The following is a 16,631-nucleotide window of genomic DNA, read 5'->3' as shown; positions in this document are numbered from 1 at the left end:
CTCCGTCCCTCCGTCCCTCCGTCCCTCAGTCCCTCTGTCCCTCTGTCCCTCCGTCTTGTCCCTTCTTCCCTCCATCCCTCCATCCCTCTGGCCCTCCCTCCCTCAGTCTCTCCGTCCCTCTGTCCCTCCATCTCTCCATCCCTCAGTCCCTCTGTCCCTCCATCCGTCTTGTCCCTCTGTCCCTCCATCCCTCAGTCCCTCTGTCCCTCCATCTGTCTTGTCCCTCCATCCCTCAGTCCCTCAGTCCCTCAGTCCCTCTGTCCCTCCATCCCTCCCTCCCTCCGTCCCTCCCTCCCTCAGTCCCTCCGTCCCTCTGTCCCTCTGTCCCTCAGTCTCTCTGTCCCCCCGTCCCCAGCCGTCCCCAGCCCCTGCAGTACTCCCGCCCGCCGCCAGGCCGCGCCAGCCGCAGGGTTGCCATGGTGACGGCGGCGTTGCTCCCCGCGCAGGCGCGGCCCCGCGGCGCTTCCGGCGGGCCGAGCGGCGGCGATGGAGCGGTGCGGGCCGGGGCCCGTCAGCGCCGTGCCCGTGGCCGAGTTCAGGCCGTGAGTCCCGGGGCGGCGGGGGGAGGGCCCGCGGTGGGGCGGGGGGCGCGCCCGGCACCAGCAGCCCGCGCTGGGGCAGCCGCGGAAGAGCCCTGGGGCGGGAGGAGCCGGAGCGGGCGGTGGGGAGGCCCCGGTTTGTCTGGGTCACTCTGCGCCACCCTGGGCCACCCCGAATCCCGCCGGCCCCGGCTGGGCTTGTACAGCAATGCTTGTTTTTGCCGCGTAGGGAAGCGATGAGAGTATGTCAGTGTAAGAAAAGCATTTGTCAGCAGTGGAGTTTTTAACTTTAATAATAAGCTGGAGGTCATCTGACTCTTCTGTGGGTAAGTGTTGATAGAATGGTTTCTAATTTCCCTAGGGAAATTTTGAATGCAGTTTTGTCCTCCACCCTGACAGTCCTTCAGGCAAACGCCAGTAAAGGAGAAGAATTCGGATGTTTTTCTTTTATAAAGCTATTTAATATGCTGCCTAAATGTATGGCAGTACATGAGCAGCCGGCAGTGCTGTTGGCTGCAGTGTAGAAGCTGTGCATGGCTGCACATAACTGTCAGAGGATGAAATAATTTTTTCCCCATTTCCACTTTTTTTTTTTCCAAAGAAAAACACATATATTTGTGTTTCAACACCCTAAGGATTTATGTCTTTGAATGATGCAGTCTCTGAAAGTCAGAAGGTTATTGCCTACCTTACATGTTTACCTCAGCATAAAATAATGTAGTTAGCCGGGCAGAGTGAGTGAGAACTGGTGGAAGCACACAGAACCAGGCTGTATGTGGTGTTTTGTAAACACAGCACCTGTTCTAGCAGGTCAGGTTCAAGGAGACCTGCCAAGAACATAAACTTTCATAAGCCTTCTCTTGTAAAAGGTCTTCCAGGTTTAGGTCTGTGAAGGCAAAATTTTGGTGTAGTGGCTCTATGCTGTGACTGTTACTGCACTTATTACAGCTCTCTTAGTTAAAAACTGATAAATTATTTTTAAATAGAGGAAGAAGGCCTAATAAAAAGGAACTTGGAGTAGTAAACTGTTAAATTCATTCAGTGTACTTCCCTTTTTATCCCAGCCTGTAGGATTTGTCATTTTCCTGAACTTGTAGTTACTTTAAAAAAAAAAAAGGGAACTTGGCAAGTTTTAATGCAGGATACTGTCATATGACATGTACATGTATAACTAATATTAGATACTTAACAATATGCAGTAATGCACTGATAAACCTATTAACATAACCCCCATATGTTACAATGCTTATAAAGCAGTAACAGGGAAAAGTGTAAAGTTTGTTTTTAATTTTGTTTGTGAGCTTAGACTGGCAGAATCATTACATTGTTTTGGATACTCTCATTTTTATTGCAGACAACAAATGCATACTTCAAGTCTTTATTGCCTCCAAACAATACACTTACTCAGTTCTTGAGAACTAATCAGCTTCTGTTGGGAACAAGTTCTTGTCCTGTTTCAGGCATGTATAATGTGACTTTGTGTGTAACTTCTCTTATTTATTTCAGAAATGAGGGTTCATTAACATCAACTTTAAGAACGCTTCTGTTCTTCACAGCTCTAATGATTACATTACCCGTTGGGCTATATTTTTCATCAAAGGCTTATGTATTTGAAGGTAATTTTGTTTCTGCCAATTAGCATTATTATTACTAAAATAGAGAAGTACAATGCTCTAATAGCAACTTTGTTCTTCCTGTTTTGAATATTTGTTTCCATATGTAGACAAAAAGTCCTGTAATGTCTAGTTAGAACAGCAAATTATATAAATGGTCAATGTATCTTTCTCTGCATTGTGGTCTGCAATCCAAAATCTGCTGTTTATTATACAATGATTTATACTGTATAGAGGTGCACTGTTCCCATACCTAAAGGGTTTTTAACACTACCCTGCAGAAGACTTTTGTCAGAATCATCAGCGATATGTTTCCTGCAGGTATTGCAAACTAGTCATGTGTTTGAGACAGAATAATTTTGTTTCTGAGGTTTATAATTTGCTTTTTGAAACATATGTACATTTAAACAAGTTATATGCAATTTCAGATCTTGAATGTGGTTGCTTGTGGAGCTTTCTTTTAATTAAAAAAATAAAAAGGAAGGGAGTTTATGGCTGTTTGTTTGGACAAGGAGCCATGTTGTAGTCCTGATTCTGCAAGGCTTTAATACTTACCTCCTGCAGTTCTAGGAAGTTATCTCCTTTGGAAATGGGGAGGAGGAAGGGAGAAAGCAGCTGCTTCATGAGCAGCTCATGAGTGTATAACCGAGTTGTTCTGAGATTATTCTCCTTTAGTGTGTACTGCTGTATGTAGTACATCAAGGCCCAAAAGTTGTTAAGTAACTTTCAAGATCCTTTTTAGCTTTTTTTTTTTTTTTTAATTTGCAGTGTAGCAAGCTGAGCTTTAACTTCACTGTGTCAGTTAATGACAAGATCTGTTGGCACTGAAAAGATTGTCTTTGCAGGGTGATGATTTTGGAGTGCTGTAATGTGTAGGTTTTGTTTGCTTTTGGGGAGACTGTTGGGTTTTTTAAATCAGTTAAGGGAAGCAATATTTCAGTGTTTGGTTGTTTCAATATTTGAAAGCTTGTTTTATATAAGATGCATTCAGGTATCGTAACTGGTGGGACATTATTGTTTTATATTCTAAATACAGAAGGTAATAGTCTTCTGAATTTAATTGTTCTTCTACTGTTTTCTCCTGTTTTAGTGTCAAATTATTACAGAATTCTCCCCCTTCTTCGTCCCACCTCCCTTTCCCCTTTTATTCCCCCACAACAAGTTGCATTTTGGAAAAAAGGATGTTGAGGTTAGTTTGGTGCTAGAAGGTACTATCAGAAAAAGTGAATATTGTAGAACTCTAAGCTGTTGATGTCAAATCTAGGTTATTTTATGTTAAATATTGAATACTGTACTGTTGATTTGCTCATGAAATAGTTTCAAGGCCTTTAACTGTCACAGTGAATTTTCTCCTGTGAATCATTTTGAGCTCAGACTTTTGATACAGGACTAAATGTAACTTTGGTCTTTGGGGAGAATTGTGACCTGACATGTCAGAGTTCCTAGCTCATAACTAATATTCTTTACTTTCTTGTTTTCTCAGGTTCCTTGGGAATGTCTGACAGAGACAGCTATTTTTATGCTGCCATAGTTGCTGTAGTCACTGTCCATGTGGTGCTTGCTCTCTTTGTTTATGTGGCCTGGAACGAGGGTTCACGGCAGTGGCGCGAAGGCAAACAGGACTAAAGTGAGGATCATCGGTGTCTGATGTCCACAGACTGTAAATCAGATTTTTTGTGAGCTGAAGGAAAAGCATTCTTCCAAATGTGTAATACACATGCACAAAGGGGAGGCTGGTGCCTCAGTTGTGGTTAAAATAAGACTTGTGCTCATCTTGACTATGTACTGGTGTTTTCTGCAATGGTGATGGAAGTTGTTCTTTAGCCAGCTTCTACTATGTTGAGCTGAGGAGGCCTTAACTTGCAATTAAAGTAGAATAATTATATATTTTTTGAAAACTCCTGTAGCTACTTTTGCCATGCCTAGTATTTTCCTGGCTTGCTCTGAAAATAATATTGGCATGAAGCAAACATTACATTTTCAAGGAATTAAATTGTGTTTAAAAAAGCTACATTACTTACTATGCAGCTACTGTATAAAAGATGGAATTTCACTTTGCTGTGAATAGTTTCCTGATTTATATGTGTGGTGGTTTAACTGCAGCCAGGAATTGAGTGCTGTACAGCGGCTCACTCACTGTGACCCCTCCGTGGGATGAATGGGGGAATCAGGAAAGCAAAGTGAGAAAACTCATGGGTCAAGATTAAGACAGTTTAATAGGTAAAACAAAAGCTGCACATGTAAGTGTGTTGGTTTTGAGTACAAATTCAAACCATAGCCCCATGGTAGCTATTATGAAGAAAACTACCTCTATCCCAGCCCAAACCAACACAATGGGATAGGTGTAATTAATCTATTTCTGTGTTTAGAAGTAGTTTAAAAACCAGAATTGTTTAGAAACTCAGGTGATGTCTTTCTAATGTGAAGTACATTTTTTTTTTTCAAATATATTTTTTATTGCAGTGTAAAATTCCATCTTTAATTTCCTTTTTGGAGGAGTGGTGTCGTGCATTGCTCATCTTTCTCCTCTTCTGCAGTTTATCCTGATAATGCAAAGGAAGGGGCATAGCTTATTTTTTGTATGTCTTTAGACAGGTATGTACCTCCTTGATATTTGCTGAAGTGTGCAGTTGGATTTCCTATGGTAGAGCAGTGTCAGTAACAGTCATAAGCTGCTGTAATGGCTGGTAGGGGAAGGAGCAAGAGAAAACAAGCTGTCGTTGTCTGCAAATGGTGTCCTTTCTGAAGCAGAGGACACAAAAATGACCACATGGAAAATTGACTTTTCTTCATAACTACTTACTTGTGCACTGTGAAACTATACAATATGATGATTGTTTTCTTTTTCCCTTGGTTGTGCATAGAGCTTCCTGTAGTCACACCTTAGTGAGATTTTTGTGCTGTAAGATAACATGACTTTCATTCCACTGTTGTGCTGTTGTTAGCAAGCTTTTTAATCTGCTTAAAACATTTTTCCTAAAGTTCCAGCAAGGCAAACTTTCTTAACCCTGGTAATGGTTGTTGAGCAGTTGTGCTTGAGGTCATTCTGTTAATTTAAATTTTACAGTTTATTGTATTAGTTTAGCCTTTCTTGGAAGTTTTTTGCTTAATATGGGGCTTGGCATGGTTTTGGTGCTGCATGTGTCTTTGATAAAACTTAGGTATAAATGAGGCAAAAACTGGTTATCTGTGCCTAGTGGCTGGATTATTGTGTCCCTAAGCGTCATTCTTGTCTTGTCCACTCCAGTTCCAGGTGTGCACAAACATATGCACCATGGCACACTAATGCAAATCAGTTTTTACACTTTGTTTCTGCTGTATTACCTTTTCTCATCCAGAGCCCCCTAGTCAGGTTGCTGCTGGCAAACTGGAGAATCTTCTCAGAGTACTTGAAGTGCAAAGTTAGTTTGTACATGGGCACATTGGCTTCCTGTTCTCCAGTGTATGAAGTGTATGTTGTGGAACAAATACTGCCTTTTAATAAAGATCTGCCCTGCAATACAAGATCCAGTAAACAATATGTGCTGAACATTTTTTGAATAATGTCTTTAATATTCCACATGTAGAGTACAGCTTAAAGCAAATATATAGTGCCATTCAATAGCTTAACTTTTTTTCTTTCTGTTAAATTTTATTCACATTGGAGAAAAAATTAAGAGTTACACTTACGAAATAAAGAATTTGAAGTTTATTTGGTACTAGAAAACGGTAGCAGAAAAAATGAATATTACAGAAGTCTAAGATGTTGATTTCAAGAGGAATACACCTGCTATGCTCTATTAGCTGGGTCCTATGCTATGTCTGTTTTATGTTTTATGTAGCAGAATCCCTAGACACAAAGTTAATAACTGGGAAATAATTCCTTATTATAACTGTTAAAAAAATCTGGCAAGTTTGGCCTCTGCTGTATGTGCAGGCGCTGTTATGTCTCAGCAGTTGGGGGTAGTGAGCTGAGCATGAATTCATCCATTGGAAGATCTTTGAAGGTAATGTTTTGCTTCACCACAACATTCCTGGTAAGAAAGAGGCACCAGCCGAGTCTGCAGAGCCAGAGCCAGGTGCTGGTTTGATGCTGCCTGTGCTTCTGAGAGTGAACAATCCCTCAGGTAAAGGGTGCAGTGACAACAGCCCGTGGAGGGTTGTCCTGTTGCAACCCAGGGAGGCCCACGGGGAGCATTCTCTTCCCTCCCTCCTTGCCAGCAGTGGGGAGCCACACTGGAGCAGTCTGTTCCTGGAGGACTGCACCCTGTGCAAGGAACCCACACTAGAGCAGTTTGTGAGGGACTGAGGAGGAAGGAGGGCAGGAGCAATGTGTGAAGAGCTGACCACAGCACCCACTCCCTGTCCCTCCTGGGGGAGGTAGAGAACTTGGAGTAAAGTTGAACCTGGGAAGAAAGGAGTGCTGGGGGGCAGGTGTTTTATTTTGCATCACCCTACTCTGATTTGATGGGTAATAAATTAATTTCCTCACACTGGGTCTGTTTTTCCCATGATTGTAATTAGTAAATTACTTCCCTGTGCTTTTTCTCAACCAAGGAGCCTTTTGTTACCTTTTCTTTCCCCATCCAGCTAGAAAGGGGAGTGTTATCATGATTTTGATGGGTATATGGTGTCCAGCCCAGGTCAAGCCCACCACATTTAAACTGCCAAAAGTTGTAGAGAGATTAGAATTCTTGTTTGCTTGATTTTTTTTATTTTCTATAGAATGGTGATGTAAACTTTTAAACAGTGTGGTATTCTAAAGTGGTGTAAGCTTGTTAATTTTACTACAAGGAATGGATTTGAGACAACTCTTAAAAAGACAGCTGGGAAAACTGCATAAGTCCTTCAGTACTTCACATATGCCTCTCACTTAATGGTCTTTCATGTGTTTGCATAGGTTGACAATTAGTTTAGCTAATGCAAGCAATTTTATCTCACAGTGAGCAAATACCTTGAGACAGATTGTAGCAGAAATTTTCCAGAACATTTTCCAAAAGTGAGTAGACAGTGGGGGAATTGGGAAGTGAGAAATAAGTGACTTGTCATTTGGTTTTGTCTTTTGTACTTAATATCTCTGTTTTTTCAAATGCCTACAGGATACTGTGCTGGTAGGTACCCAGCCTGTGACAGTGTGCAGGTGAGTGAGCAGCTTTGGTTTGTGCTTAGGGATGCCTGACTAAGCTCTCTGTTAACTGCCAGCACTGAGTAAGAAGTTTCCAGAGCAAATGGTGATGATGGTGGTCATGTCATTAACAGGAATTATCATTGATCAAAGTACATGAACTTGAAACAGTCTTAATAGTACATTTGAAACAAAATAAAATACTGCCTAACTGTTTCTTGCATTGTAAGAAAGGGCCTTGTAATAACACTCAACATTAAAAAAACAAAACCCCAAGAAAACAGCCAAACACAAAAACAACAACCCTACCCTTCAGAAAGGACAAGCTCCTGTGCTGTTTTCACCCTCTGGCAGAGGGCAGGCTGTGCTGCCTGATCACTGATGGGCCAGGGTAAGGTGTGGTGCTCGCTGAGAAATTATGTTCTCACCTAGTGCATTGGTGAACAATAAAATGTTTGATGTTACTGCAAGTTTGGTGGGTTTCAGCCTGCTGTGACTGCTGTAGTTCAATAAAATGTGCTTAGGCTTCTGACAGCCCTTGCAGCTGGACAGGGTGTACCGAGAGCATCCTGCAGGGTGCAGTTGGTACTAGTTCGGGTGAGTAAGAGATGAGGAAGCAAAGGGCCCTTAAATAACCAACTGAGCCATACATTGTAGTATTCCAAAATACCATATTTTGGGTGTGGCAGATGTAGGTAAGGTGCAGCCCATGGGGCAAGAGGAGAAGGGTCCTGTGAAGCAAAGGAGTGACTTGGAGGAGATGGGGTGAGAGCTGGAATGTGCTAGCATGGCTTGATATATGATGGCAGAGGCACCATGTGTTTTGTTTGGAAGTGTTTATTCCACCGTTTTTCAAGGGATTGTGTAGAACCATTGGTCTCAAGTATTGAATGTAAATAATACAAAATAGTAAGATAATTCTATTTTAAACTTCCAACTAAAGTTGTTCATAGGTTGACAGCTTTGCTGTGTGAGATCTGGGACACGTTTATTTACTTTGTCTTGTACAAACCAGCATTGTTTCTGGCTCTGAGTCATCTCGTAGGGCATGGTCAAGCCCTTGGAGTGTAAATATTACTTTTAAAATACCAAAGAGCAGCTGCCACTCTAATGTTTCATTAGCTCCAATCAGCTGTCAGTTTGAGAGTAATACAGAAGCTGCTTGTTTGAAGGTGACAGAAAGCAGAGCTTGTTGTGTCCCTGTAAGAGGAAGCCCTCAGGTGCTTGAATGGGTCTTGCAAGAAGAAATTGCTGTGTGATTCAGAGCCCCCACAGTCATTCTCTTATCTGAAGATACACCAGTGTCTGAATTTCTGAGCTCTTGGCATAGAACTTGAGTCTCTTTGTTAGGAGAAGCACAGTGTTGTGTAACAATGCTGAGCTGTAGTTGTAAAAGAGGAAATGGAGATAAGCTCTTGGGACTTGAGCTCTGTTTGAACCTAAGGCAGTAAGAAAAGGGATGGAGAAAATGTATGTGAATTCCTGTAGAAAGCAGCTTTTTTAGGTGCTGGTTATTAAACCACGAGACAGAGCAATCAAGGTCCTGTTTCAAAAGGCAGGGATACAGACTGGGAAGTTTTGTGGGGAAGGATGCCCAGGGTGAAGAGCTAGGAAATTTGATAAAAGTAGATAATTTGGTGACTGGCTGGCTGAATGCCTGGGATGGAGATTTTTTTTCTAGGGCAGGTTTGCTGTCATGCTTCACAACCATTTTGTTGTACTAGCTTTGGATAGTTCTTGCTGAGATGATTCCCCTGTTGGCCCACTGTTTGGAGGGGTGATCAGGTGCATACCTGCAGCTGTGCTCTTAACACACTACAAACTGCTCACAGGCTTGCAAAAAAGGCTGTTGCTGCTTTTAGTTGCCACATGAGACACTGTGGTTTAATAGTTTTAGTGGAAATGGCCCAGGGCATAGGCACAGGGGGTATGTTATTAATTAAAACTGTTTGTAATTGAAGAAGGATTTATGAGTGAGAGTAATAGCAGTCAGAGATTAAGAGCAAACACTTCTGTGGGTGTGGGCCCATGCTGCAGGCACCATGGAGGATATGTTTAATGCCTTTGCAGTTCTTCATCCTCAAGATGCAGTTTTTTTTACCATGCTTAAGTCATTAGTGTGGCTCTGCTAATGTTAAAGATCAATGGAAGTTTGGCTTCACAGCTGGAATGCTGCTCATTTCAGGGGACTGAGTCTTTGATGTGTAGGTGGTTTTGTGTCTGACAGAAGAAGAAAAACCCACTTTGCTCTCAAACCACGTCACACTTGGAGCCCATTCCTAGAATAATTCCTACAGAATTAGCAAGTTAATATGAAGCATTATGATAGAGCATAAAGTTTTCTTTACAAACTTTTGTTATATCTGCAATGTAATGCTTTTTTCTTCAGAGTCAAGTATGCCCTCACCAAAAAATTCAAAGCACAGGTGATACTAATGATCTGGGTGTTGGAACTATTTTGATGGCTGTTTGTGTTAAGTGCAGCTACCTGTTTAAATGTGGAGTGGCTGTAGCTCATCTGCAGGGTTTGCCCAGTATCTCTGAGGCTTGGGTAGACACCAAATCCTGTGTTTAATAGAGATTCCTCTGCTGGCCTTAATGCTTAGGGGCTTCAACCCATCTCCCAGTTTTACTTAGTGAAAACTGGACCTTGCATTTTATATTGGAATTATAATGGCCTCTTTCTATATGATAATGACTGACTGATCATGAAGCCAGTTCTTTTTATTCCTATCTAGCATTAAGCCAGTTCCTTCATTCCTACCTAGCATTTATTTCTAAACTGTTACAGTTCTGCAAACAGCAGCAAGTCACTCCTTTTAGTACTTCTCCCTCTTCACCTTTCCTTACTAAGTGCTTTCCATAGAAGCAAATATTGCCTGTAGTGAGATACCTCTTGTGATCCCTAGTTGAGATAATGTTGAACTTTGTAGGGCAAGAGGAGGCATTTATAACACTTGGTAAGTATTTTGCTTTCCTATGCATGTGTTTTCAGAATTGTTTTTTCTATCAGCTCTGATACTTAAGGCATGAAAATTGATTTCAGTAGGAAAAAAAATCCAATTTTATAGACAATTCCTGTATTAGTTATCTGTTTGCCATGGGACTTTGGGAGGAGTAATTAGCAACACCAAAACAGCAGCATATTTCTGTGTTGTCAGATACTTACTAGGTTCAGAACAGTGGTCAAAACAGTGGTTCAAACTCTGTGGTCAAATGTAGATTTATTTTAGCATTTTATAGGACTCAGGAATATGTAAGTACCCTCAGTAGTATTGGCAGTGGGATCCAAACTGCTTTCCTTTCTCCAGCCCTAAAAGAAAACTACATTGAACCTTTAAGTCAGGAAATGTTAGAGACCCCCTCAGGAATATGTGATGGATGCAGCTCTTCAAGATGCCTGCCCATGGCAGAATTCTGTGTTTGCTTTATATCAAGTTTATGCAAGGGGTTCATTTGGAAGGAGAGCTGAGTGGCTTGTGAATTTTCTACCTCGGGTCAGCTGTGCTCTAACTGCATGGTCCAAATTATATTTGATGGGATAAATTATTTTTGTGTGCTTTTTATGGATTTTGTTCAAAAGGCAAACAGGTAATTCATCTCAGCAGGTAATTCTGCAGAGCACCAGAACTAATTTTCTGCAGTTCCATTCAGTTAGAGATGAAGCAATGGAGTAATATATCTGATTACATAAGCATGAGTTCTGTTGATCATATCTGTGTGTGGATATAATACATTAACTGATTGACCAGTAAAGCAGACAAGAGTTATTTATTTTGTGTTATATCCTTGATTTGTGACAAGACAGTTTTCCTTCAGTTCAAACTCAGCAGTTTGCTCATCTCAGAGATTAATGTAGACGGATTGACCAGTAAGAGTTGGTGTGCTTGTAAAAGCCAGTGTGCTCTAGATTCCTGTGAAAAGCAGGTGAGTCTTTGCATCATAAAGGAAGTCCCATTGCCTGCAATCCTGGCTTTTGGAGAATTAACAAGGACTGGTCCTGAATCAGATGATAATTGAAATGCAGAAAATGAGGTATTGGAGGTAACTGTTTCAGGACTGCTGTGGTTTGGGTGGGTAAGAAGACTTATCCATCAGTAAAAGGATGTCAACTGACTCTTCTTTTTCTCATTTGAATTCCTAGCAATGGAAAATGAGTATAAAGCCATCATTTACTCATAACAGTGTCTGAAAAACGCCGTTTTTCAAATCTGTCTGTAATATTTCCTCAGGAAAAAATTCTGCTTTAAACTAGGCTTTTGAGACTTGGTACAAATTTAAGCTGCTTTAGCCAAAAAAAGCTTTTGGGTAAAACTGGTGGTGTTGTTGATGGGTTTTCCTCTCCAGAATTCACTGGATATTCCTTTTGTGCTAAAAACAAAGGTGAATATCACAGAATACTGTATATGGCACATTGTACAGTGCCTTGCATGTGCTGCCTGCTCTTCTTGCAGCCATTTCCAAAGGACAAGGCAGGATCCAGCTGCACTCTGGCTGTATGAGCACACAGAAGAGCTGCTCTCTGTCCCAAGGAAATCACCATACAGCAAAGTCAGTCTGGCTGAAGGGATATTGTCAACAAACACAGCAAATGTGTCCAGGTGGAAGTGTTCAGTGCAGTTAGCACAGGATAACTCCTGGAGCTGTTGGACCTGGCTTTGGAACTATGGCACATCTACCCCTGAAGAGGTAAAGAGATTCACTTTGCTGACTGTGGCTGATCACAGAACTGGAGGGCAGGTGAGGGAAGGGATTGGAACTTGGGTTTTTTATCCATTGGTCTGCCAGCAATATCTGCTATTCACTACCACCCATCCACAGAGATTTTCTTGGGATTTTTTCTGGTGAGAACTTGAATCAGTGGATATCTGGACTTTTACCTAACTTTGCCTAGCTTGGTGCTTTCTTCAAGGTCTGCAGACATGGTACCCCATGCTTTCCTTTCTTGTCAGTTCTGAATAGTCTGTTAAATCCCCGTTTCAGTACTCTTTTGCCATTGTTCAGCTGGCTTTAGACATTTCTGGGTTTCTTTCAGGTGTACCTTTTCTCTGTCTCATCATTTCCTTCCACATCTAAAAACTTAAAGTAATAAGAAAGGCTTGTTGAAATTTGCACAGTGCTGGGGGATGGTGCTGCACCTAAATGGTGCCATTCCATTTTCTCTTCAGTGGTGTCGGTGCTGGGCTTTTGTCCTGCTTCACACTTCAAGAGCATGTCCCTTAATTTTTCCACAAGGTTCAGTAGGGAATGAGTTCAGGGGTCAGGATCCAGAATATGCATATGGTGCTATCCAGGGTAAGGTTTATCATGAGATGAGAAAAATACAGCATGAGCAAATGATAAAGGAATTAAACTAATATAAAGTCCCTATTTTATCATGTGTGCCTTGGGGTATGTGCATGTCTTAGCTCTAAGCAATGTATTGTTTGGGAAAGTACATTCAAGCATGACTAATCTGCATTTGTCTCCCTCTCCCAAAACATTGTTTCATTTGAAATGTTTTATTTCTCTGTATTTAAAGAATATTCTTTCATAATGCAAAAGCTATTTTTCATTTTTCTAGAACAATTGGTTGAAGTGTTTCTATTAATCTTTCTATTATTTAAGCACTTCTATCTGCAATGCACAATAGAAACGAATTTATTTTGTTTGAGACAAGCTTGCTTTTTATCCTACAGAAACAGTGACTCATGAGATTCATCCAAGCCTCATCTGTATTCCTCCCCCAGCTAATAAGTTAAATGTGAGTTTTGTGTTTGTATTAAAAGACAGCCTGTGCGTACCTCACCAGGGAGCTTGTTTGAACATGGAGTTCACAAGAGGAAAATTCCTTGCCACAGTAAAATTGCTTCATTAGGCATTAAGGAGCTTTGCAAAGTTTGCTCCTTAAGTGAAGAAAACAGCATTAGATTTAATTTATGGCTCACACTTAGAGTGATCCTATTCTGGTGTGCACTTCACCAGGATGCCAGAAGGTTCTGATACATGAAGAGACCACAGAAGGCAGAGACCTGTAATGCTTTGTCTTTGGGCCTGTTAATCCTGCAGATGGAGAGCATCAGGATGTACAAGATTCTACACTGATCTGTTTTCACTCTGAAACAGTTCTGCAAATGTTTGTGCTGGTCTAACTAGGAAGGGAGTGTGAAGGATGGGTGCAGGTATTCGTAGTCAGTGTACCTGCTGAAGCCCCATGTGGTGAGGAGGCACCCTTAGCTGGAGCTGACCCCACATTAACGCAGAGAAGCTTGTTTAAAGCTAAAATGAGGTATGGGCTTACAACTCCAGGGTGTGGATGGACCGCAGGGCTTTAGCTGGGAGGAAACAGACCCTGATCAGTACAGGTCGCTGCATGAAAAATGGAGAATTTCTCTGCAAAGCTGTGGATTTTGCATTGGGCTTTTTTAACTGACCAAAGTCTTCTGGGTACCCAAGTATTTCTTTTTGGTGAATTCTGGAGAGGATTGCAAGAGAATCTTTCCAGAAATAAATTTACATCCTGTGCATCAACTTGTTCCTGTTTGGACACTGCTCACAAAACGGTGCCTTGCAGATGTTGGGATAACTGGTACTCAACTAAGAAAAGACTCATGAGATTGATTTTCTAGGAACAATAAAACCTTCACTCATAATTATCTCCTCCCTTTACCTTTCCCTAGGGATGGCCTGTATTTGCAGAAGCTGCACAATAGATATGCAGCACTTCTGTTTTCCTGGAACTCTCCAAAGCAAGCGTGCTTCTGTGAATGGAGTTCTTGATAGATGAACCTGCTGAAGTGCAAGTGACTGATCTGTACAGCAAAGGGTTAAGGAAACATACATCTGCAAAATTGAAAGATGAAAGCAACCTAGACCATTAATTTCACATTTTCTTATGGAGAAAAACACTTTCAGCAGATACAGCATGTGGAAGGAAGAAAAAAAAACTCCACCACTGGCAGGACTGGGAAGTTGAGCTATGTGTTGAAGCTCAGAGATTGAAGGCTCCAGAGGGTAATTCATACTCCTGCCTTACAACTCTCTCAGAATTATTGTTGCAAGTGCAGTGAGCACCAGAAGCTTACAGGAGAATTCTGCCAGAAATATGTTAGGCAGCTCTATGAATGGCAGGAACATCTTTAGTTTGACAGGTAATATTTACTTTCTCCCATCCCATCTCCAGACAACTGCAAGAGAAAAATACTGTGACTCGCTGCAGGCCACTAGGCCAAGAAAGATTTTCACATTTCTCTAACAGACTGGGTTTCAGTTGGCTTTGATGGACATGGTTTCATGGGCACTTCAGCACCAGGACTGACCTGAGTCTGCAAGTCAGGCAGATTTTTCTTTTGGGTGGATTTTTCTAGGTTGTTATTGACAGCTTTCCTTAACTGGATTTTCATGAGTGATGTGTTGATTTGACATAGTCCTATGCATGAGCTGAATGTAATATTCCAAATTTAAGACTGCAAGGTAAACAAATTCCCAATGCAAAAGGCAGTCTCAAAGACTTCCAAAGCCTTCTCATTATAAGAGTAATTTCAAAGTAAAAGTCTGAATGCTGAAAAATACTTAATTTCACAGAAAAGTAATTTAAGCAGCATGTATTTTGGAGTTTGAGGGTTTCCATACATCACAGTATTAATTTCCTTGTTCATTTGTAGGTGTCTGCTCGTTAAGTAGGATCTTCTTCAGAAAGTGTAGGGGCTGTTTAAATGCTTTAGGGGATGAGTATATTTATTATTAACTGATAATCCTTGTAACTTGTTACATTAAAATATAAATGGATTATATTTCTATGAGAAGCATGAAAGTGATTACTAAACTGTGGAAATAAAAGTGATAGAACCCTAAATAGTGTAATAATCCTCTAAAAGGAAATTGCACCCCATTCATTTATAATGGTTTTGTGATTGGCTTTGTTTTAGTCCAACTTTTGAGTCAATGCTTCCATGAAATTCTCATGACTTGCCTTCCAAAATGACATCAAAGACAAAAGGAGAAAAACAGTCTTGACAAAACCAGGTCACCACATCAGCAAGAGCAGAGTGGGCTGAGCAGCTCTGCTTCCTAAATCAAAGCCTTGCTGCAGGAGCTCTGCTGTGCTGCCATTAGCATGGCACAAATGCCGTTCTCAGCAGTGAGGGACCAAAAACTGTCACAACTGCAGAAAACAGGCTGAAGGCTTTGGCCAAAGCCTGGTGCCTGTCTCCTCAGAGCACTGCTGTGCTGAAGTGAGGATGTGGAGGTCCTCAAGGTATGGCTTTTGGGGGATGTCCTGGTCCCAGCTATACTTTGTAGCCAGGAATGAGGGGGAGTAGCAAGTCCTTTGTGCCTAAATCAAGCAAAAATCCCAGCAAGGAATCTGAGGTGTTCTGCCAGCTCTGTCCTTCCAGAGGTCCTTTCATAGTCTTGGCCAAACTCCCACATGTGGGAGAGATTAAGGGTCTTCTAAAGGATACACGTCTGGACTGTGAGGGAGATGTTTGGGCCAGAAGCCTATCTCAGTCTGCCTTCAGAGCAAGGAACTGTTAAGAAACCATCATCTCCCTCTCCTGCCTCGGTTCCTGTGTATCCCCAGAAGAGCTGTCCATCAAGGGACAGAGGGAGATTTGAATATGCACACAGGGCCATGCAGGCTGCTTTGAAATTGCCATTTCATCCAAATAACTCCATGTATGGTTTGGCTGTCTGCAGTGGTAGGGTGGGACCTAGAGTACACTTCAGAAAAGGATTCTCCTCCTGGATCCTGTGTGGCTGTATCCTCCAGGCTTTTTCGTAAAGGGCCAATATAGTGTCTATAGCCAAAACTTAACGAGATAATTATAGCTGGCAGGGCTTGGTAATTAATGTCTAGTACAGCCTACTGTAACATACTGCTGCTTTACATGAGTTTTGTGCAAAGTGGGAGTGCTGAGGTGTGCTTGTTTGCTGCTGTCTGACAGGGAGAGGGTGACAAATCCTACAGAAAGAAGGAAATGTGCCTCCCATCTTTTGGGGTTTTAATTAAATTAACTGCAGTGGCAGAAATGGCAAGGTGCCAAGGCTTCCTGTGACTGAACAAGCACTTTGCAGAGAGGGAACCTGGGCCCAGGAGGCTCATACAGGTGTCTGTGTTCAAGAACAGCATCTGTTCTGGCTAACAAGCCTCAATCTGTGTTGCTGATTTACTTAGTGAAGAAGAGACCTTCACCTGTGTCTGTGACCATGTGGGTGCAAGGATTTGGTGTTTCCACATTAGTGGCAGTAGCATCACATGGTCCCTGGCAGGTTTCATTAAAGCCATCCAGCAGCATATGTAGCAAATGCTAATGGAAGCCACATGGCATGAGCTTTGCTCTTTCTATGGAATGCCTCAGAGAAGATTTAGCAGAAGTAGAGACCTGTTCTGGGGCT

General features: G+C 41.8%; 1 protein-coding gene across 6 annotated transcripts; it reads left to right on the top strand.

The window, feature by feature from the left end:
* The first annotated feature begins 390 nt into the window (after nucleotides 1-390).
* Nucleotides 391-15,090, top strand: VMA21 (vacuolar ATPase assembly factor VMA21). 6 transcript variants are annotated; one of them, XR_012056002.1, is made up of 7 exons: nucleotides 391-542; nucleotides 2,046-2,155; nucleotides 3,636-3,779; nucleotides 7,231-7,271; nucleotides 11,711-11,945; nucleotides 12,935-12,999; nucleotides 13,916-15,090. XR_012056002.1 is itself a non-coding variant. In XM_032748375.3 (5 exons), the coding sequence occupies exons 1-3, from the start codon at nucleotides 487-489 to the stop codon at nucleotides 3,776-3,778; spliced, it is 309 nt and encodes a 102-aa protein (XP_032604266.1). In that variant the 5' UTR covers nucleotides 391-486; the 3' UTR covers nucleotide 3,779; nucleotides 7,231-7,271; nucleotides 13,916-15,090. The 6 variants fall into 6 exon arrangements, 2 of the variants coding, with proteins under 2 accessions (XP_032604266.1, XP_032604267.1); XR_012056003.1 differs by lacking the exon at nucleotides 7,231-7,271; XR_005980395.2 differs by lacking the exon at nucleotides 11,711-11,945.
* Nucleotides 15,091-16,631: the final 1,541 nt, after the last annotated feature.

This window comes from Taeniopygia guttata, chromosome 4A (genome assembly GCF_048771995.1).
Source record: "Taeniopygia guttata chromosome 4A, bTaeGut7.mat, whole genome shotgun sequence".
In the NCBI taxonomy this organism is placed as follows: domain Eukaryota; kingdom Metazoa; phylum Chordata; class Aves; order Passeriformes; family Estrildidae; genus Taeniopygia; species Taeniopygia guttata.
The sequence above is the reverse complement of the archived record's forward strand: the minus strand, read 5'-3'. Positions and strand labels throughout refer to the sequence as shown.